This window comes from Haliotis cracherodii, unplaced genomic scaffold (assembly GCF_022045235.1).
Source record: "Haliotis cracherodii isolate W230 unplaced genomic scaffold, xgHalCrac1.p SCAF_15, whole genome shotgun sequence".
In the NCBI taxonomy this organism is placed as follows: domain Eukaryota; kingdom Metazoa; phylum Mollusca; class Gastropoda; order Lepetellida; family Haliotidae; genus Haliotis; species Haliotis cracherodii.
This window is the reverse complement of record NW_027266270.1, coordinates 22,775,954-22,797,380: the sequence shown is the minus strand read 5'-3', so window position 1 is coordinate 22,797,380 and position 21,427 is coordinate 22,775,954. Positions and strand designations below refer to the sequence as shown.

General features: G+C 40.6%; 3 protein-coding genes across 4 annotated transcripts; 2 read left to right on the top strand and 1 right to left on the bottom strand.

Annotated features, from left to right (window-relative positions):
- The first annotated feature begins 931 nt into the window (after positions 1-931).
- On the top strand, positions 932-1,825 carry LOC139461961 (uncharacterized). The gene has a single exon (XM_071243449.1). The coding sequence runs from the start codon at positions 962-964 to the stop codon at positions 1,823-1,825; it is 864 nt and encodes a 287-aa protein (XP_071099550.1). The 5' UTR covers positions 932-961.
- Positions 1,826-4,458: 2,633 nt separating this feature from the next.
- Positions 4,459-5,439, top strand: LOC139461960 (uncharacterized). Its single transcript, XM_071243448.1, has one exon. The coding sequence runs from the start codon at positions 4,459-4,461 to the stop codon at positions 5,437-5,439; it is 981 nt and encodes a 326-aa protein (XP_071099549.1).
- A 7,190-nt stretch (positions 5,440-12,629) lies between these two features.
- On the bottom strand, positions 12,630-21,201 carry LOC139462388 (uncharacterized). Of its 2 annotated transcripts, none has more exons than XM_071244068.1 (4): positions 21,112-21,201; positions 18,241-18,323; positions 17,326-17,448; positions 12,630-15,803 (listed from the first exon to the last, which is right to left on the bottom strand). In XM_071244068.1, exons 2-4 carry the CDS (start codon positions 18,272-18,274, stop codon positions 13,783-13,785), a joined length of 2,178 nt encoding a protein of 725 aa, XP_071100169.1. In that variant the 5' UTR covers positions 18,275-18,323; positions 21,112-21,201; the 3' UTR covers positions 12,630-13,782. The 2 variants fall into 2 exon arrangements, with proteins under 2 accessions (XP_071100169.1, XP_071100170.1); XM_071244069.1 differs by lacking the exon at positions 21,112-21,201 and adding an exon at positions 20,742-20,768.
- Between the last annotated feature and the right edge of the window lie 226 nt (positions 21,202-21,427).

The window sequence follows — 21,427 nt, the reverse complement described above, 5'->3', positions numbered from 1 at the left end:
GGTAAGTTTCATACATGTTCAAAACCCACTAGGTCAGCTCAAGTTGTATGGCAAACAGACAGACAGATACTTTATATAGGTCTCACCTTGGACATGTATGACAGACAGCATTTAAAAAGAAATGACTAAATTATGTTCATGCCATTCTTTTGGAATTAGGTGATAAAAAAACAAACATATCTCACTATTGCATTATACAGAAAAGTATATCATTTGTATAAACACCATCTCCTTAGGGGAATGCTAAACATGTTAAAACAGGTTTGGGCAGATGGTAAACTCATTTTGATTAAAAAGTACTCAGAACTTTCCTGCATCTGAGAAGAGATAGCAATTGACCCACACATTCTCAGCTTCTATAAAAAGAGTTCTTCTCAAGTTGTCAATTACCAGACAGTTCACAAACAACATGTAATTCACTTTCAATGCTATTATTTGACACATAGGACAGCCTAACACTTGCCAACCAAAGTCACATGACTTTTAATCTATATGTGGAACCCCCCCCCACCCCCCCCCCCCCCCCCACCCCCCCCCCCCCCCCCCCACCCCCCCGACCTACAGGAAGTCATGTGACAAGGTCTAACAGGCAAATATTCATGAAAGTGTCTGACAAAAGTGCCTTAGTGCAAAGGCCAGCCTTCACCGTTACATTCTCCTTGGACAGACAGCTTGGGTTCGTAGCGTGAGGACGTGTTTATTCGAGAGCTCTGATAGCCCTGATAGCTAACCAAGAAATTGAGACACGAACAAGATTGACATGTACAAACTGTAAGTCTACATTCAGACATTGTATAAATATATGTGAAAATCTTATTATTGATGTGCAGTGATGGAGGCGCATTTCGTCCAAAATCATTCACAACATCAGAATGCCAACACGGATTTTCAGCCAGGCCATGTTGTCCGGCCACAGGCCAGTGTTGACAACGCAGAATGGATTAAAACCTTATTTGATCAAATGAGGCACTTGACTACCATGGTTCATTCCATAAACCAGAGGATGCAGTGTGTTGATAGCATTGACAGTAAATTAACTATGATTGACAATAAGCTGACATCTCTCGACATTACAATGATAGAGACAACACTTCGCGTTGATAAGCTTGAAGCCTGTGTGAGAGAGACTGCATCAGAAAACAAAAAGCTGAAACAACAGGTACGGGAGCTTACAGAACAGAGTACCGATGATCGGGACAGGTTGTCGAGAGATGTAGAAGACGTGTTTTATGACATAGACTCCATATACCAGGAACAGCGAGAACTGAAAGAATCTGTCATTGACCTGAAAACACGCTCTATGACAGATAATTTACTCTTTCACGGGATCCCGGAAATGCCTGGAGAAGAACCTAAAGAGGTAATTAAAGGTTTCTTAAAGAAAGAAATGAAGTGTGACACAGACATTCACCTCTTACGTGTACATAGGATTGGCCCTCACTTATCTAACAGACCACGTACTATAGTGGCAAAATTTGCAAATCCAGACGAACGGTGGGAAATCCTGACTAACACAAGACAGCTGAGAGAAACGCAATTCGGTGTTAGTGAACAGTTTCCTCAAGAGATTGTGCAGAGACGAAGAGATCTACTCCCCATTTTCAAGGAAGCAAGGAGGCGTGGTTTGAAGTCTAACCTCACAGTAGACAGACTGTATATAGACGGGAGACGTGTGTACCCAGGAGACGACCCGTTTATAGATCTCACCCCACGAGGCCCTCCCACCAGCAGGAGATCATACGCGAGTGCCGTCGGTCGGTCAGACAACAGACAACCCAACAAGATGGCCAGGACCGAGGACACGGGAGAAAACAGGCCGCGGTAGGAGAATAACGGAGGTCAGCAAACCCGTGAGTCGCCTAACAGTGAAAACGTAACTTCCCACGAGAAACTTAAGATACTGGCTCTTAATGTGTGTGGGATTAGGACAAAGCTGTTGAACCCCGATTTTGTGAACGATGTGTCCAGATACGATATACTGTGTCTGACTGAAACTAAAACGTGTGATTTAGATGCTGTGAAAATCCCAGGATTCTCAGTTCATATGAATAACAGAACTAACGCACTGAACACACGTGTATCTGGCGGGATCATTGTAGCCATCAAAGAGACACTATTTGACAAGGTCAGCGTCATCGAAAAGATGCATGATATTGTTTTATGGTGTAAGATACCAAGTGATTTCCTGCATGTTAACGATGACCTTATCCTAGGAACTGTGTATATACCACCAGAGCAAAGTAGATTTCATTCACCGGAAATATTTACAACACTAGAAAATGATATCATTCGTATGTCAAACTGCTCACAGTACATGTGTATTGTTGGTGATATGAATTGTCGTACTAAAAATCTTCCGGATTTTATCATTTTTGACCAATATTTATGTGACAATGATATTATTGACGAGGAATTATTGTTTTCAAATGTACAACTTCTAGTTGACACCGGTGTAAAGTTAGATAGAATATCAATGGATACTGAAACAAACTGTAACGGGTATAGACTCCTGGATTTATGTAAAAATAACGGGCTGTATATATTGTGAATGGAAGATTAGGCAAAGACAAGGGTATTGGTAAACTGACATGCAGAAATGCCAGTGTTGTCGATTATTGTATTGCATCAGTAGAAACATTCCCATTATTAATAGATTTTGAGGTACAGGAGTTTCAAGATAGACACAATAAGGATCTATACCGAAACGTTGCCTTTTACAGTATTAAAGAAGTTGTTATCCATAAAAAAATTGTGTCTATCTTGTCATCCGTCAACTTCTCAGTAATGCCTATCAAACAATTTGTACAGGAGTTTGACCCGATCTCGTCCGATGTACACTGTGGCTTATCGTTAACGTTAGATTGTACAGCACAACAACTATCTCCAGTTATAGATGATGACAAGGTTGTACATGTACATAAAGTTGTAAAAAGATGGGTTCCTGATGAAAGTGAAACATTTTTATGCAATATCGATAAGGTTGCCATTACCCATCAGTGTACAGAATTAGATGCATGTAAAGACCAAATAGAGCGAAATGACATTAACCAAATTGTAAATAAACTCTCTCAGACGCTGGTTACTGCGGCTGAAACTACTCTAGGTACTGTAAAAAGTTCTAGACATTCTGTACATAAGCACAAGCATAAACCCTGGTTTGATGAAAAATGTAAATCATCACGTTGATTTTACCACAAGCGTAAACGTATATATGGAAGGACTAAAGACAGTAATAGCAAAGCTATGTACATTTCAGCTAGTAGAGCTTATAGTAAAACCCTAAAGAAGGCATTTAAGACATATCAAAACAAATGTGTCCAACAACTGAGGGAATGTAAGGATAGTAACCCTAAGAATTTTTGGGAAATTTTAAAATCATTTGAACCAAAGAAAACAGCAGAAAAAAATCAGTATTGACAATTTTTTCCAATTTTTTAAAGATCTTAATCAAAGTTCTGATGATAATGATGATGTTTTTGCCAATAACACAAATTACGATAATCATGATGATATCTTAGATTGTAGGATTACAGAAGAAGAAATTATGTCAGCTGTCCGTGCATTGAAGAACAATAAGGCTTGTGGGTTGGATGGTATTTACAATGAGTACATTAAAAGCTCTATTCATGTTATGATGCCGATTTACATAGGCTTTTTAACCTCGTTTTTGACACTGGAGTTTTACCTGAAGCTTGGCTTGTTGGCAAAATAAAACCAATCTACAAAAACAAAGGAAACCAAGCTGACCCAGACAATTACAGAGGTATTTCTATCCTAAGCTGTTTAGGTAAATTGTTCACTACACTATTGAATAATCGTTTACAAGCTTATTCAGTTCAGACTAATCTGATAAGCGAAGCGCAAGCAGGATTTAGAAAAAAATACTCAACAATTGACAATATATTTATTCTTAAAGCTCTCATTGATATCTATAGAAACCTTAATAGGAAGTTGTATTGTGTTTTCGTCGATTTTAGCAAAGCTTTCGATACAGTATGGAGGTGTGGTCTGTGGTCAAAAATGATAAAGTCTAATATCAAAGGAAAATGTTTTAATGTCATATATAATATGTATCAAAATATCAAATCTTGTGTTTCACATAATAACAAGGTGTCAGGTTTCTTCCCATGTCAAATTGGTGTAAGACAAGGTGAAAATTTGTCACCTTTCCTGTTTGCTTTGTACCCTAATGACGTTGAACAATTTTTATCTGAAAATGACTTTGAAGGACTGCATAATGTAAATAACCTTTTAATAGATTCACTTGAACTGTACATAAAACTTTTTCTCATTTTGTATGCCGACGATACCGTTTTAATGGCCGAAAGCCCAGAAGATTTAAGAAAGTGTCTCACTATATTTGAAGAATATTGTACTATCTGGAAACTTAAAGTCAATGTTGACAAAACGAAAGTTGTTATTTTTGCCAAGCGCTCCACAAATAGAGTCTTCAAGTTTATGTTAAATGGCTTGTTTCTTCATGTTGTTAAAGAATATGTTTACCTTGGTATTTTATTTACAAACACTGGTAGATTCTGTAAGGCACTAAAGAGACTGACAGATCAGGCATCTAGAGCAATGTACGCTGTATTTCGTAAAATTAGAATATTAGAAATTCCTATTGACTGTCAACTGAAATTATTTGATCAACTTGTTCAGCCAGTATTGTTATATGGATCTGAGGTGTGGGGTTTTGAAAATACTGTTGTCATTGAACGTGTACATCTTAAATTTTGTAAATATATTCTCAAGTTAAAACAGTCAACACCCGATTACATGGTATATGGTGAACTAGGGAGGTATCCTCTCAGCATTTTCATTAAGATAAGAATGATTTCATATTGGTGCAAGCTAACATCATCACAAACTAGCCTTTCTAGTATAGTATATAAACTTATGTTCCAAATGTCCATTGCAAATCCAGATTACCATTTCCCACTATTAAAAGAAGTAAAATGCATTCTTCAAAATATAGGCTTTAATTACATTTGGCTGTCTCAAACTATTAGTGCCGCATGGTTGAAACAAAATGTGAAACATGTTCTCATTGATAATTTTCTGCAAAGATGTCGAGAATCAAAGGAAAATTCATCTAAAGGTTACTATTATAACATGTTTAAAGAGTTACCATCTCTAGAACCCTATTTACAAGAACTACCAATCACCTTACGCATCTCTCTTGCTCGTTTTAGAACAGCAAATCATAGATTACCCATTGAAACAGGAAGATGGTATAATATTGTGAGAGAGGAAAGAAAATGTACATTGTGTAAAAATTTTATATGTGATGAAATGCACTTTTTATTAGAATGTCCAAAACACTCAGAAATTAGAAACAAGTTTTTGCCTCAATACTACTGTATGTATCCTTCTGCCGTAAAATTCTCTCATTTGATGTCCATTACTTATAAGTCAATTCTATTAAAACTGGCAAGTTAAATAAGATCATGTATGGAAATGTTCCACTGACATGTTTTCTTCATTGTATCTTATTCCTGTGTCCAATTACTTCTCTGTATCACTGCCGTGATTTACGAGAATAAACATCATTCATTCACTCCTATCATCCTGTCTCCCACACCTAAATTTAGCAAGACCACTTAGTGTTGAGCAGTGTGCTCATTCTTGAAAGTCTTTTATGTCTCCAATTTGCCACTGTTATCGTTCAATCTCTCAGTTAATATTCACCCTAATTACAAAGTTTCAATGTCTCAGTTGCCCAACAGGCACTAATTACTGGTACTGCATCTATAATAACAGGAAATCGGTATGTTGACAGACAGACACACACAGACTTACACACAGAGACACACACACACACACACACCACAGACCACACAGACTTACACAGAGAGAGACACACACAGACCACACACCACACAAACACACACATGCACAGACACACACAGACTTACACACACAGACACACACACAGACACACACACACACACCTCACGCACGTGTAGCGGCCATAAAATTTCCGAGTCCCATGATGGGATTTGAACCACGGACCTTCTGATCCGAGGTCGGACGCCTTGTCCACATGACCAAAGAGGTTAACCCCATCAGCAAACTGACAAGGTAAGGATGTCATCTGTGGGATGACTCCACGCCCTGCTACATACTCCCTCGTCAACAGAAGGCACATCCAGGGCCGCATAGTATTGTACTGAGGCTTATTTTGCTCAAATGTAATATGAACGTGCTCAGCCCCATGTTGGGCACCAAATTTGTAGCCGGGGTAGTGGTTATGATCTGGCTGGGGCCGTTGGGAAACATAGACACAAGCAGATGATGATAATATGTTTATTACAATGGGGGTGGCTGCTGTTGAAGAACTTTCTGAAGAAAAGAAAATATCCTTCCTCCTCAACAGCACCACATGAAGTCATATATTTGCAAATTTACAGGTATTATTTATCGTAAATATAAAAGTACAAAAGCCATTTTATAACTATGATCAAACTAACTTTAATGTTTAATTACTACTATCAGACTATAGGACACTTGAAAAGCACATGGGCCAAAATGGACCATGTGGTTAATTATTTTACAAACTAGTTTTATAATATTAATATTCCATTTACTAATTCAATATTACTTTATATGATATTATATATGTTATTGAGTTTAATTCAGCACCCTAATATAGATATTAATCTCTGACAGAAGCAGATGAAAACAGATTGAAAAAAGGCCATTCCACACCTGAAGAAAAGAAAATATCCTTCCTCCTCAACAGCAGCACATGAAGTGAGGAGGAAGTCAGGTATGGAAGGCTACCTGTAGAGGACCAGGGTGGCCAATTAGAAGACAGATTGCATGAAGCATCAAAGGCAGTGCTTAATGCAATATATAAATAGATTGAGGGAAACCTTACAGGTGTGAAAACATGTCTAAAGATGGACAGAAGGTTGAAGGGGAAGAGTGAGTGAGTATGGTTTTACGCCGCTTTTAGCAATATTCCAGCAATATCACGGCGGGGGACACCAGAAATGGGCTTCACACATTGTACCCATGTCGGGAATCGAACCCGGGTCTTCGGCGTGACGAGCAAACGCTTTAACCACCAGGCTACCCGACCGCCCCTTGAAGGGGAAGATCTGGTGAGAGTTTCCCAGAGAAAATAAGGGTGTTGAGTTGTTTAAAGAGTTATATACTGACATTCAACTGTAGACAAGACAAACATTGACCATATAGATGATTATGATGATGATGTATGAATAGACTAACATATAGTCTCTGAAATGAACATATCGTACCGAAAAAAACAGTTGTTCAGTTATCTTAATAAAAATCTAATAAAAAGGGAGCCCAGTGATTCTCTTCATTTTCTGATACTGCAGTAATCTAGATTTGCCAAACATTATAGACTTGCATGGGCTGTAGTTGATATAAATGTATCAGGGTCTGTAAGACAGACTAATGTATGAATATTGATGTCACTAGGAAGAATACCCTGCTACGTGCACACCCCTTTTGGGAAATGGTGCCCTCACCTACACAGCTGAAAACAGACGACCAGCCAAGGAAAGGAGCACATTTGGCACAAAGCGACGATAATATCCAGAGAAGCCAAGGAATCGACGAACGACATCCACATTTTGTGAAACTGGCCAGGTCTCCAGTGCCTCAATCTTCTCAGGGTCTGTCGTGATACGCTCCTCAGAGATTACATGGCCCGGAGGTCTGCAAGAACTGGTACTTAGAGGGCTTCAGTTTGAGGCCATTCTTGCGCAATCGAAGAAAGATTGCACGTAATCTCTCCAGATGCTCATCAAAGGTCTTTGAGTACACAATGATGTCATCGAGGTAAATGAGACACTGTAGGAGATGGATGTCACCCATACATCTCTTCATAAGACGTTGAAAAGTTGCGGGAGGCATCGAGTTACACTCGTAAAATCCTAATGAACCAACCGTAAAAACAGTATGGGCTATATGTTCCTCAGCAACTTCGACCTGCCAATAGCCGGACTTCAGGTCAAGACAAGTAAAGTATTTGGCGCCATGAAGTGCATCAAGGGTCTCCTCAATCCGTGATAAAGCATAAGAGTCTGGAACTGTACGACTATTGGCGATAGTCTATACAGAAACGTAAAGATGAGTCCCTTTTGCGAACAAGAACCATGGGAGAGGCATAAGGACTAGAAGAAGGACGAATAAATTTAGCATCCAACATGTTCTTCAGATGGTCGGACGTTCATCGGTTAGCTCAATCCTGTGAGTGACTAAGTCTGTGTGGCCCATATCCATATCAGACTTGCTGAAGATGTCATCAAACTCACTAAGAAGAGCGCAAAGCTTGGCTATTTCCTCTGGAGTATGGGTCTAACCCAGGGTTTCTAAATTAGAAATGTCTTTAGGCTCGGTGTCAGATGTGAAAGACAGCTCATCCGTAGAGGAGAGACCATCTAAGACATCAACTTGCTCTAAACAACAAAGTACTGTCTTGGCTGGAATAATGACAGACTTGGTAGATGGATTGGCAACCTCAACCTTAATCCTATTTGTAGACTGTCCTGGTATAAAATTCACAACCCCATTAACAAGGTTAAGTGAACCAGGTAGTGTGGGGGCAGCTGTAGCACAAAACTGCATGCCAATCTGAGGTGGTGTACCCCTGCTTATACCTGCAATTATCTGATTACATGAAGCCAGGATAATAATTGGCTTGGTTGTCCTCACACACTCAGTCAGGTCAAGGTCTTCCCGACGCCTAATGAGCTATTGCTGAGCCTGACTCCAAGGAGATGCGGTGGCAGTTATTGGTGCACCATGCAGGCTTTCAGCTGCAGTCATGACATTTGTTCCCAATAGTAAAAGCACCATGAAGTGGTGTAGTAACCTCAACTTCCTGACCTAAAAAGTCACTAGGGACAAGGATTACAGCTTCAACATACCCCAAGTAGGGTAGCTTAGCTTCCGCGGCTCCTTTTAACTTCAAGAGTGAACCTATGCTATGGAGTGTATGTTGAGGAAGGTTATTTGTGTGAAATGTCTCGGACATAGTGATAACCTGGGACCCTGTGTCTACAAGAACATTACATAAGTGGCCTTCTACCCTCACAGATGTGACATTTGTGGGACCAATCAAATTTGATGGCAACCCAGAATTGGAGCTAATGTCGGAGTCCAATGTTCACCCCATAACATTGACTCGTAGGAGTTTAAAGCGGGGCACTGTGGGTGACGCTGCCTAACCCCTATCTTCCCGCAATCATAACAGTGTACCTCAGTTTTCGAGGCTAACTGTGATTGAGGAGCATATGGTGTACGTGGTGTGCTACCTTGTGTAACTACATTTGTAGTGGGAGACTTAGGGGGTAGAGTCTGTGCCTGAGTTTGGGCCTTATTGGCTTGATTCTGGGCTGTATTTGAGGGCCTATGAGATTTATACTCCAGGGTGTTAACCCTATCCCCTACAGACCTCAAGTTCTTATCAATCTCCTTTAGGTGGGATAGCACATCATCCAGTTGTCTATTGCTTGTTGTACTGGTAGTTAGTTGGCATGATTGTGCATCCCCAGGGGTGGCTAACTCCTCCTCAAACAGCAAGCAGCAGCTTGTTATAGTCCATGCCTGAATCAAAGTCATGGCGCGTCGCTTGCTTCAGGTCATCACGAGTGAGAGCCATCCAAAACCGGCTTCGAAGCAAGCTAGGCACAGCATTGTGTGGTAAAGTGCCAGATGCCGCTATCTTTGAGATCAAATCCCAGAGGCTACAACATCACGCAGCGACAGACTCATTCTTTTCCTGGCGGGCAGTGTAAAAACGCTCAATAAGCGTCTTGCCAGGCATCACACTGCCAAACACTAAGTCCAACTGCTCAATAGCAGTGTCAAGGGCAACAGTTTCTGAAAGCCCACTAAGTAGGTCAGCAGCTGAACCCTTGGCGGACCTCCGCATGGCATTTAGAATTGAAGTGTCCGAGAATGCATTCTCCCTACGACACCCAACAATCTCTAAATGTCATTGCTTATACTTGACCTCACCCTTAGTCCCATCCCCAGAAAATGATGACAACTGTGGACTGGGAGAATTGATGAGGGGCATATAAGTAGACTGAAAGGGTGTGACAAGTCTAGGAGCAGCACCTACACTATGGCTATAAAAGGTAGTTGAATTATGGCCTGGATATGGTGTTGGAATAGTGCGGCTAGGCCAAGACTCATGCGGTGTGTGTGAAGGTTGTGATAGGTAACTATTCAGGTAAGGTGTAGAAGTTGCCCTAGGCTCAACAAAGTTGTAAATTGACCCATGATCATAGGGCTAAGATTCACTGTCGTCAGAGAAATCTGAAACAGATTCTCAGAACCAGTGGGCATAGGTGACCTTGATGGTGGCATATGACTAAGCAGATGAGGTACTGGCCTAGGGGAGTGAGCAGGTAATGCCACCCTAGGACTGGTATATATTGTAGGTGGAATAGTATAAGTATTGGACAACCCAAGACCTGGTGCACCAGTACCAGTAACACGACATGTCGTATTGGGATGCTGCAGCTGATTTGCAATATCATCTGCTAGTCTATTTAGCACACCAGTGCGGACCGAAGGATGCAGATGCTGAAGGCAGCTAAGTACCACATCGACCTCCGGATTCCCACTTACATTAGATTCAGCCATGGTGATACAAACTAAAGTGCAAGGATGTTTGAAATGAGAGGAATATGAACTAAATGACAACCATCAAAACTGAAGTACCTCCTAAAAGGCGACAAGAATCTCACAAGTTAAGATCCAACAACATCTGAACATGTGGGTGTAAGCACAACTGACCACTTGTTGTAACAAGAAAAATGTACGTGACTAAGCTACCACCATCTGGTTACCCTGGTTACCAAGCAGATGTGTAAGATAAACAATGTTGCAAGCAGGAATATGTATTTAGGAAGAACTAAGTATGAAGCAATATCCTTAAGTTGCTAACTAGAAGTAATCAACAACACAGATGTAATGAATTTGTTTTGATTGAATGATGAAGTAAGATGATGAAATGGTATGAATGAAGTGAATGAACATGATGGCACCAGGACAAGACATGCTATGGCAAATGTTAGTGGAGCAGATAAGGAATTTCCCAACAGTGAAAAAATATTTCAGACAGGAAAGAAGAGTGAGAAATTTAAAGTAAGAAATAGGAAATAACTATTTTAGGGTACTTACTTTGCCAAAAGGTATCCAAGTGAATTTACAAATTAAATGGCTTAACTTAAACCAGTAAACTGCAAATTTCTTTAATAAAATTCATTAAATGAGGATGAAAATTATAATACATTACAAGTAGCTGATCACAGTTAAAGCTGAGTATAAATAGAATTTATCAAAATTCTGGAGAGATATAGGATGATGTAAATAAGAATTTAATTAAGGGAGTATTCAGCAATGGTACCTTGGAATGGTAACAAGTGGATTGTTGATACACAGAATAGGCGGATACAGCTTTTTTGAAAAGGGGGGTGCACAATTAAGATCTATTAATTGTCTTTGGTGGTAATTTAAACAGAAATAAAGATTTTTTTTCGAAAAATTGTCAAAATGCTTCCTGAGTGGAAAGACTAATGATCACAAAGGTGACAAAATAGGAACTTTCAAAATGTTCAAGTAATGTTGATGAACATATCAAACATACATGTATATACAAGTAAACATCCGTCAACAAATGACATTCTGATAAAAATATGGTTCAGAATGTGCACAAAATTCACTCAATGGTCACTGTTCACTGATCAAAAGTTCATTTGTGAACAAAACGTCAAATACATGTATATCACAGTTAAAATGAAAGTCACACTTCCATGAATCTGAGGAAGCACATCGGTATAAACATCGATGCAGACGAAAAGTTCAACGTCGTAACTATAGGTGTGTGTCAATGACGTTTGCAGATCACAAGATTAAATTATTGTCAAAGTTATAGCTCACCGCTACAAACATAGCTTCAACAAGTCGCCATATGGAAGAAACATCCTGAATTCAAGATGATGAAGAAGGATTACCCCCAGAACACGATGAAGTTGATGAATCTTGTGTCCAGAGTGACAGCCAAAGGCCCCACGTTGGGCGCCAAATTTGTAGCGGCCATAAAATTTCCGAGTCCCGTGATTGGATTTGAACCAGAGACCTTCTGATCCGAGGTCGGACACACACAGACCACACAGCACAGGCACACACCACACAGACCACACACACACACACACACATAATATACTTCCACACACAGACACACACCACAGACCACACACACACACACACACACACACACACACACACACACACACACACACACACACACACACACACACACACACACTCACGTACGTGCAGCGGCCATAAAATTTCCGAGTCCCGTGATGGAATTTGAACCACAGACCTTCTGATCCGAGGTCGGACGCCTTGTCCACATGACCAAAGAGGTTAACCCCGTCAGCAAGCTGACAAGGTAAGGATGTCATCTGTGGGATGACTCCACGCCCTGCTACACACGCACACACACAGAGTAAAGCCTTCAGTTCAGGTGAGCAGCTACTAACTGACAAACAGGAAACATTAATTCTACACCATTAGCTACTTTACTGGCCTGTGAAGTGCAGTGTTCTCTATCAAATGACAGTGATATTATGAACCTATACAATAAACATGCAAATGAAGTTCCCAAGCAGGGAACTACTTTTTGTGAGCTCTCTACATCCACCGGACTACATCCATGGAACACATATTTGCTCAAGACAACAATTGGCTTACCCCAAAAGCAAGATAGAGGTTTCCCGATGTGGGTGTGGTCATGTAAACCAATATGGCTGAAATCATATGGCACTATATAATAAATGGGCCGGTGCACTCATCCTGTGTATTCCTACACTGTTTCTAAAGTTACTTCAGTGAATGAAAATATGTGGTGAACTTCCAACAGTTTTAAGAATGGCATTATATGATAAAGAGATTTTGACCTTCATGTGTTTCCTTATAAATATCATCATATATTAGGAATAAAAATATGTATTAAATTATGTTGGTTGGTTGGTTTGTTGTTTAACGCCACACTCAGCAATATTCCAGCTATATGACGGCGGTCTGTAAATAATCCAGTCTGGACCAGACAATCCAGTGATTAATATCATGAGCATTGATCACGCAACTGGGATCGATGACATGCATCAACCAAGTGAGCGACCCTGACCACCTGATCCCATTAGTCGCCTCTTACGACAAGCATAGTCGCCTTTTACGGCAAGCATGGGTTGGTGAAAACCTATTGTACCCCCGATCTTCACGGGTCATTAAATTATGTATAATGCAGTTTTAATTCCTGATATATATTTGCCATACAAAAACCCATTCACTAATTGCAATGAAGATGTAACTAATGCCTTAGTCTCAATAAAGTCATATCTTAGTTCTCACTTGGTGGTAAAGTGAAGTGGTAGCAAGCACTAACATCTGATTTTAATGAGTGAGTGAGTGAGTGAGTGAGTATGGTTTTACGCCACTTTTAGCAATATTCCAGCAATATCACGGCGGGGGACACCAGAATTGGGCTTCACACATTGAACCCATGTCGGGAATCGAACCCGGGTCTTCGGCGTGATGAGCGAACGCTTTAACCACAAGGCTACCCGACCGCCCCCTGATTTTAATGAAAATCTGAAAATATGCAGACTGCCATGTACATTACCATAACAATATTTCAGTTCAAATGACTAAGACGACAATAATGATGGATTCCAAACAAATGCTAGTGTTCTCATGTCCATCTCGTATGGACCTGTGGACTTGGATTTATCCTTTGCCACTCTCGTCGGGACTTCTGCAATCCTGCCTTGATTTGTACCTGAGGATTGCCCCAAGGACTTCCTCATATCCCAACCTTCTGGCAATGTCTTCTGCTGTCCGACCTTTACTGTTCTTGAGGCTGACATCACATCTGTAGTTAAGCAATCGTCTCACCACACTCACACTTCCACGAGAAGCTGCAATGTTCAAGGGTGTGTCATCCCAATCGTTTTGGATGTCCACGCAAGCTCCTTTCTCAATCAGAAGCGCAGCAACCTGTGCATATCCTCTGTCACAAGCATCGTGCAAAGCTGTGGCCTTATCCACGTCCCTCACATTAACGTCTGCACCATCCTGTACCAAGCAGCAGACGACATCTTCGTGACCAGCCCATGCAGCGTGATGAAGGGCTGTCCTGCCAGTCTCGTCTGTTTCGTTTAGTTTGACGCCTTTTTGAACAAAGACACGAATCACATCTATCTGACCTTTTTCCGCGGCATAGTGTAAGGCTGTCATACCGAGAGTATCCTTGGTGTGGATGTCAACATGATGAAGGAGCAGCTCAACAATGGCCTTGTGTCCATTCCCTGCTGCAAGAGACAAGGCTGTTTTTCTGTTCTCATCCATAGCGTCCATCTTCAGTTCCGGATATCGGTCAGCGAGAAAGTGGAATGCTTCAATCGACCCAAACTCACAACACCCAAGAAAAGCATGCTTCAGGTCATCAGGAGTAAATTCATGTTTGCTTGAAATGAACTTTAACAGTTTGGAGGACTTGCTGCTCGTCGACAGATATATAAAAGCCTTTCTTGTTCTGTTATCTATCCACGAGATCAGTTTCGGTAAACCTAGCTTCTGAGACAAGCATGAGATATACTCTGCAACAAATTTGTCACACGAAAAGACTTGGTGCGAGAGAACCATCCAAACATTATTTGCCTCTGTTTCTTTAACAAATCTGTCAAGCAACAGGTCTACCTGGTCACCCTGTATTTCTATTTTAGGGATGAATTGTGGGGAGTCCTGTTCATCTGATGGTTGGTTGGTACAAATGGTGACGAATTTATTCACAAAGGTGAGAGGACACTCCTTGATGAGAAACTGTGTATCCCTGCATCCCATGACATAGACTATGCTCCAGTGTATAGACGGATGACTGATCTGCAATGTATTATTGCGATCAACAAGGTAGCTATCAACTAATGCATCTGCAGCCTCCACAAGCTTTCTTTCTTTCAATGATGTTTTTGACACTAAGCCGCCATTGTGCAGAAGAACATAAAACAATTTCCTGGTGTTTTCATCTTGGATTAGTTTCTGTGTGGTGAAGTTGAGAAACACAAGTGGATTTGAGAAAAACTTGATTGGGTCGCTGTGGGCACCTTTGATGTCCACAAACAGACGACAGCAGTGAGGAAATCCATGCACAGTGGGCATTTGGCAAATTCTTTCTACCATTGTCTCTTCGTTGTTAAGTTGAATGGATCGTCTGATCAAATGGCATCTCAAAATGGCTTTCTTCTCTACATCACTCAAGGGGAAATGTTCCGAAATGTCTACTGTGACGTCTTTTTCTTGGAACTGATATGAAAACTTCCCAAGATGTGGAATCGCAGCTTTGAATACATAGTTTCTTCCCGTTATGACAACGTGAAACCGATTATCCTCCTGTGAACTTCTATTACTTTCGATTCTTTTGTCAATATCATCGAGGACAAACAGCCAGTTTTCCACAGAACTCACATCAAGGGCTAAAACTCCAAAAATATCATTCAGCATCAACACTGTCTTGGATCCAAATTCGTTAAAGCTATAATATTGTTCTGGTGTTTTGATGACGATAGCGTCGTAGTCTTTCTCTTGAAAATAGTTCATAATGAAATAAGCTAGGATAGTTTTGCCTTCTCCTGGACACCCTGTTATGATAGTCCATGAGTGTCCCTTGTGTAGGTTCTCAATCAACTTGAGATAGGCCTTGGTTCTTACCATATACCTAATAGCTTGATCAATCTGACTCCGGGACCGAGCTGTAACAGACGAGTGAGTGAGTGAGTGAGTGTGAGTGTGAGTGTGAGTGTGTGTGTGTGTGTGTGTTTGTTTGTTTGACGCCACACTCAGCTATATTCCATCTATATGACGGCGGTCTGTAAATAATCATGTCTGGACCAGACAATCCAGTGATTGACATTGTTATAAGGTTAAAAATGCATCTCAAAAACATTAGAAAATGATAACAAATAAAACCATTATAGCTGCAATGAGGAGTTGCATTAGATATAGTTTGTGACAAAACTTTTAGTTTGAAAGGAATCAATAGATAAAAGACATTTCACATTTATCACAAGTGTATTCTGGACATTTTATAATTATCATTGGATTGGTTCCTGGCTATCGTCCATTAGTTAATGAAACAAATAGAGAGTTTCAAGGTATATTTCATTTGGAGCTTCCGGGTGCGTGTCACAAAATCAATAGAGAGACGTGCAATATGGCACGTCGGCTTCTGTATTTTTCCGATTACGACACACATGAGTTCATGGTCAGATCTAACTTTTAACGAATCAAAATGAGGTATTGTGACATGTGACAAGGACAGGCCAGGCTCGATCACTATAAAATGATACCTTCAACATAAGGAGAGGAGAGTGCGGTTTGCAATCGATCGAGTCGAATCCCGATCGTTCTAAGTTTCCCTAAGCTAGTGACGAGTCTGGCCAGTCTGATCCTGTCCTCTATTGATAGATGGGCTGAGAGTAAGTAAAACTATGTGAGAATCAAGCTGGTGTTGCGTTTCTTTATAATGCGTGTGTGAATGCTGATAGAGACAACATGGAGTAAGTGTCGTTAGACCAATCACTCCTTGACGGAGCCGAGCCGCGGCGGACAAGGCGAGTGGCAATGCCAGGGCGTAATTGACCACAAGGACCAGGAACGGCAATACATTGAGTAACTGTATTAGGGTCGCACTGGACGCCCGAAAGCAGTTACGACAACATCATGAGCATGGATCCACGCAAATGAGATACGATGACATGCATCAACCAAATCGGCGGGCTTGAGTTAGTGAGTGAGTGAGTGAGTGAGACTTTACGCCCCTTTTAGCAATATTCCAACAATATCACGACGGGGATCACCAGAACTGGGCTTCCCACATTGTACCCATGGGGTGAATCGAACCCAGGTCTTGATAATTGGAGAACACAGATATTTAAAATTTTAATTGTTGTAAACATGCATTGCAACAATGTATTTTTGGTGGACAATTTCTTTTTTTCAACAGTCTGAATCATAATTGTTGTTTTTTTCCAAACATTTTCAAACTCACTAGTGCCACCTTTGAAGGGAATAATCTTTCAGTAATTACAGAGACCATAAAATATATTATTTTCTTTTGTCTCAGGTAATAGATACCTTTGGTGATGACATTGGAACTGAGGCTAATACTCGCAATTCAGTGGCATGTGAATTTATTCCTTTTTAGTTTATAATATGTTTAACTTTAAGCCCCCAAATTCAGTTATAAGCCAGTATGGAGTAAAGTTGAATTACCAAGTATATTCCCCACCCCAACATTCACGTTTCCTCCAACACTGATGATGTGGGGCATCTCTGATGGGAAGAAAAACTGCTGTTGGTCGGTGGGAGACTGCACTGAACGCACATATACAAGATCTGAAAATACAAACAAAAAGAAAAGAACAAACAAACAAACAAACAAACGAATGGATAGGATGGGATGAAATGGGGTTTAACATCATGTTCAAGATTTTTGCACTTATATGACGGCGGTCTGTAAATAATCGAGTCTGGACCAGACAATCCAGTGATTGACATCATGAGCATCGATCCACGCAAATGGGATTGCTGACATGCATCAACCAAGTCAGCGAACCTGACCACCCTACCCCGTTAGTCGCCTTTTACGACAAGCATAGTTGCCTTTAACGGCAAGCATGGGTTGCTGAAGACAAATTCTACCCCGGATCTTTTAACGTCTTTAGGTATGACGCGACCGGGGATCGAACCACCGACCTTCCACTCTTCGGGCGGACGCTCTATCCGCTAGACCCCGGAGGCAGTCCACAAACGCACGAACAAGGATCGAACGGTGAATGGACGAACAACTGAATAATGTGTTGCATTTTATGTATTATACACTACAAGGGCAGGTCCAGCATTTGTAAAAGGGAGGGGCGGTCGGGTAGCCTAGTAGTTAAAGCGTTCGCACGCCACGCCAGAGACCCGGGTTCGATTCCCGACATGGGTACAATGTGTGATATTGCTGGTGCTAAAAGCTGCGTAAAACCATACACACTCACTTGTAAAAGGGAGGGGTCCGAAATATCAAAGTCCTCTCTCAGATAATTATACTGCCTAAAACATACTACATTTGTTTTTCAAAAGTTTGGGAGGGGCGCCGCTGGACGCCCCACTGGTTCCGCTTATGCATTAACGAACACGTACCAGTTTCAGAAGCACTGTGGGGATCGTCTGCCATTTTGATTTCTTGTTCTTTGTGAACTGTACGTTCCTGTCAGAGGTATTTCCTACAGAATACAATGAATATGAGAACGGATGAAACAACCACACCATGGATACCTTTCTTATGTAGAGTGTTACGCAGTCCCAGGCGAATTCCGCCATCGTGAAAAGATTTGCTGAAAATATATGACTCACCGCAGAATTGCGGAAAATTCGCCAAAGTTGCCCTTTTTATCAGTCAACACACAAATTTTCATTATTTTCAAGCTTTTCTAATAGAATTTTGCCCTCGAATGATGTCTAAACATTTCATTTGCGATTCAAGGATACAAAATATGAATCATGCAATAAAAAAACCTTTGAATTACATAATTTGGTTTCGAGATGAGATATGTTATAGCTACAGCTACAAAAGCAGTTTTTTTTCAAAAAAAATCGGAGACAATTAATTTTTTACTATAACACCTACAACCCTCAAACCCTACACCCACACAGCCCACCCCTGCCCCAACCATATATCAATATTACATGTCCACAGTTAACCCCCTGGATGCCAGAGGGACATATATGTCCCTCCAGTTTAACCCTCACTTTGATGTCAAATAACATTCAAAATACATCACGCACACAAATACACTTTGAATAAAGTAGGAAATTCCCTGATCTGTGATATCATCCACTGGCATTTTAGGCCAAGCAACATTACTGAAAATGACCTCTGGAAATTTGGTACATCGTATATGTCGCTATTTTTACACATTACTAAATCACCACTCATGGCGTTATTAACAGCATGTTTTGAAATCTAAAGTTCGGATATTTACTCGGAGAAATGAATTTCAAAAATAGAATATTAGTGATCACGGATATCTGTCTTTTATGAAATCATCAATGATCATTCCAAAACGTCGCCGATAACCCTAGAATCGTTTAGAACTTTGAGGAAAATATGCAAACACGAACGCCGAAGTGAACTTTCTGCGATATTAGATAGTGTTTACAAAATCACGTTTCCGCATACGGTTATGAGACGCCTGTAACATTCCGTCAAACTCAGCTGCGGTAAATACATCCGTGAATTCCTCATACATTTTAGAATCAAATGACAAATGGTCTTTGTCACCAATACAAAGTGTCAAAATGAAATCAAGCAAAATAAATTAGGTGTGAAAACGAACGATGTGCTCTGAAAACTGCACTTGTTTGAAATGTAAACAAAGCAAAATTCATATTTTACACAGTGTAGCATTTTCTCCTATTTTGAGATGTCCCTTTGTTCGTTTCATACATTGACTCAACATTTTCAGAATATGCATGGGAAGAGAATCCTAGGAAGAATTAGGGAATTAAAAATCGAAACATTGGAATGAATTGATAAATTCAACAAAAATAGTCAAAGTTTTGACTGACGCAAAATCACACTCAACGACAACGGTATTTATCGGAATTTCTGACGATTTCTCTTGGTTTCAATGTTAAATATAACAAATAACAGAACACAGAATGTTGTCACTTGTGCGAAGTATAGCAGAGTTATGCCCCCTTGTCTTTGTACGTGTGTAACCTCTCTGTCGTCTTTTGACGTCATAGAGGAAAATCAGTTTTCGCCATTTACGACAGGCTATTTTTGGTATTGAATGTATTACGTTATACATAAGGATATAAATCCATTTGATATATATTTATGTCGTTCAGAGATAAGGTAGTATTTTGTTCACTCACAGTTTCTGTAAAACTGCTAAATTAAAAAAATCGTCGCACAGTACTTTTATCTATGTACGATAAAAAGCGGCGAAATTTGATGTTTTTTAAAGCAGAATATATTCTCGGACAACACTTAGCAGTGTCTTTTTTCAAACCGATTTAGTATTTTCAGTTAAATTTAATAGGAAATTTAATATTCTCCACCTCTGCGTTATTTTATAGCCGGAGGTAAATCCAGTGCCGAGTGAGCGCAATTCTCGCACAACCTTCACTTTTCAGATCTTAGGAAAATGTGCGTCAGAAAAAAAACCTTCGGCATCCTGGGGGTTAAAAGGAAAGGCAATGAAATATCAATGATGCATCTATTAAGATATGTAAGACAGCTTCGCGATAAATCGCAAAGAGCAAAGAAGAACGAAGCGTGGTTTATTTCAAACATATGCGACGAGTGGGAGTTGTTTATCGTACGATAAAACACAGCAGGGAGAATAAACCACGAGGGACGCAGCAGTGTTTTTTTTGTACGATAAACAACGACCACGGGTCGTTTATTTCTTAAATAACAACACAAAAATAACAAACTTGCAAACTTTTCGACCACGGCAAGTGAGCAGGGCTCGTGCCTCTGTAGCTCGCTGTGCAGAGTTGCGTCCCTTAGCTGGACACGGATGACTGGTCAATGTTTCCAGTGCCAGATTCGACCAGATTATTATCTTAGCCAGATGTGTCAGCACCATACCAGTGTCAGTTTCAAAACAGACAATCAACAGACAACCCACCTGCTTCCTGCCTCACTTGGTTTTCGTTCCCTGTTACAGCTGACGATATATAAAAACTGTTAACCCCTCTCTGTCACATCTACACTGATGTTACCACCGAAGTGGTTACAATTCCCCTGCTCCTCAAGTAAGTACGTTCGTCAGTATTACCAAATGGACAATGTTTGTTTCTTGTTTAACGCCGCACTCAGCAATATTCCAGCTATGTGACGGCGGTCTATAAATAATCTGGACCAGACAATCCAGTTAGTTGCCTCTAAGGACAAGAATAGTCGCCATTTACGGCAAGCGTGGGTTGCTGAAGTCCTATTCAGTATTCTATAATGAATCTCGTGTAAGTATCACTATGCAAAATTATGACAATTATTACCTGCTACGAAGGTACTGCGCCATTAATGAGTACGTGTAGGTTTTCCCCGAGTTGAACTTATTTACTTCCGGCTATGGGACTGTGCACACAAACTCCATGACACGAGTGGTTGAAAGAGGTTAATGGTTACCTCCCTTCTTTGCGTCAGCCAAGCGTTAAGTCATAACTGGGTGTCTCGTGTCTCGCAATCGATCCTGGAAAATAACGTTTGAATTTGTCACACTAAAAAATAGCACGTACCCTAACAAACGGGTCTTCCCGCCTGCACACAAAACAGGTACCCTCAGGTTCGTCCTTTAAAACAGTGCTCCGAGTC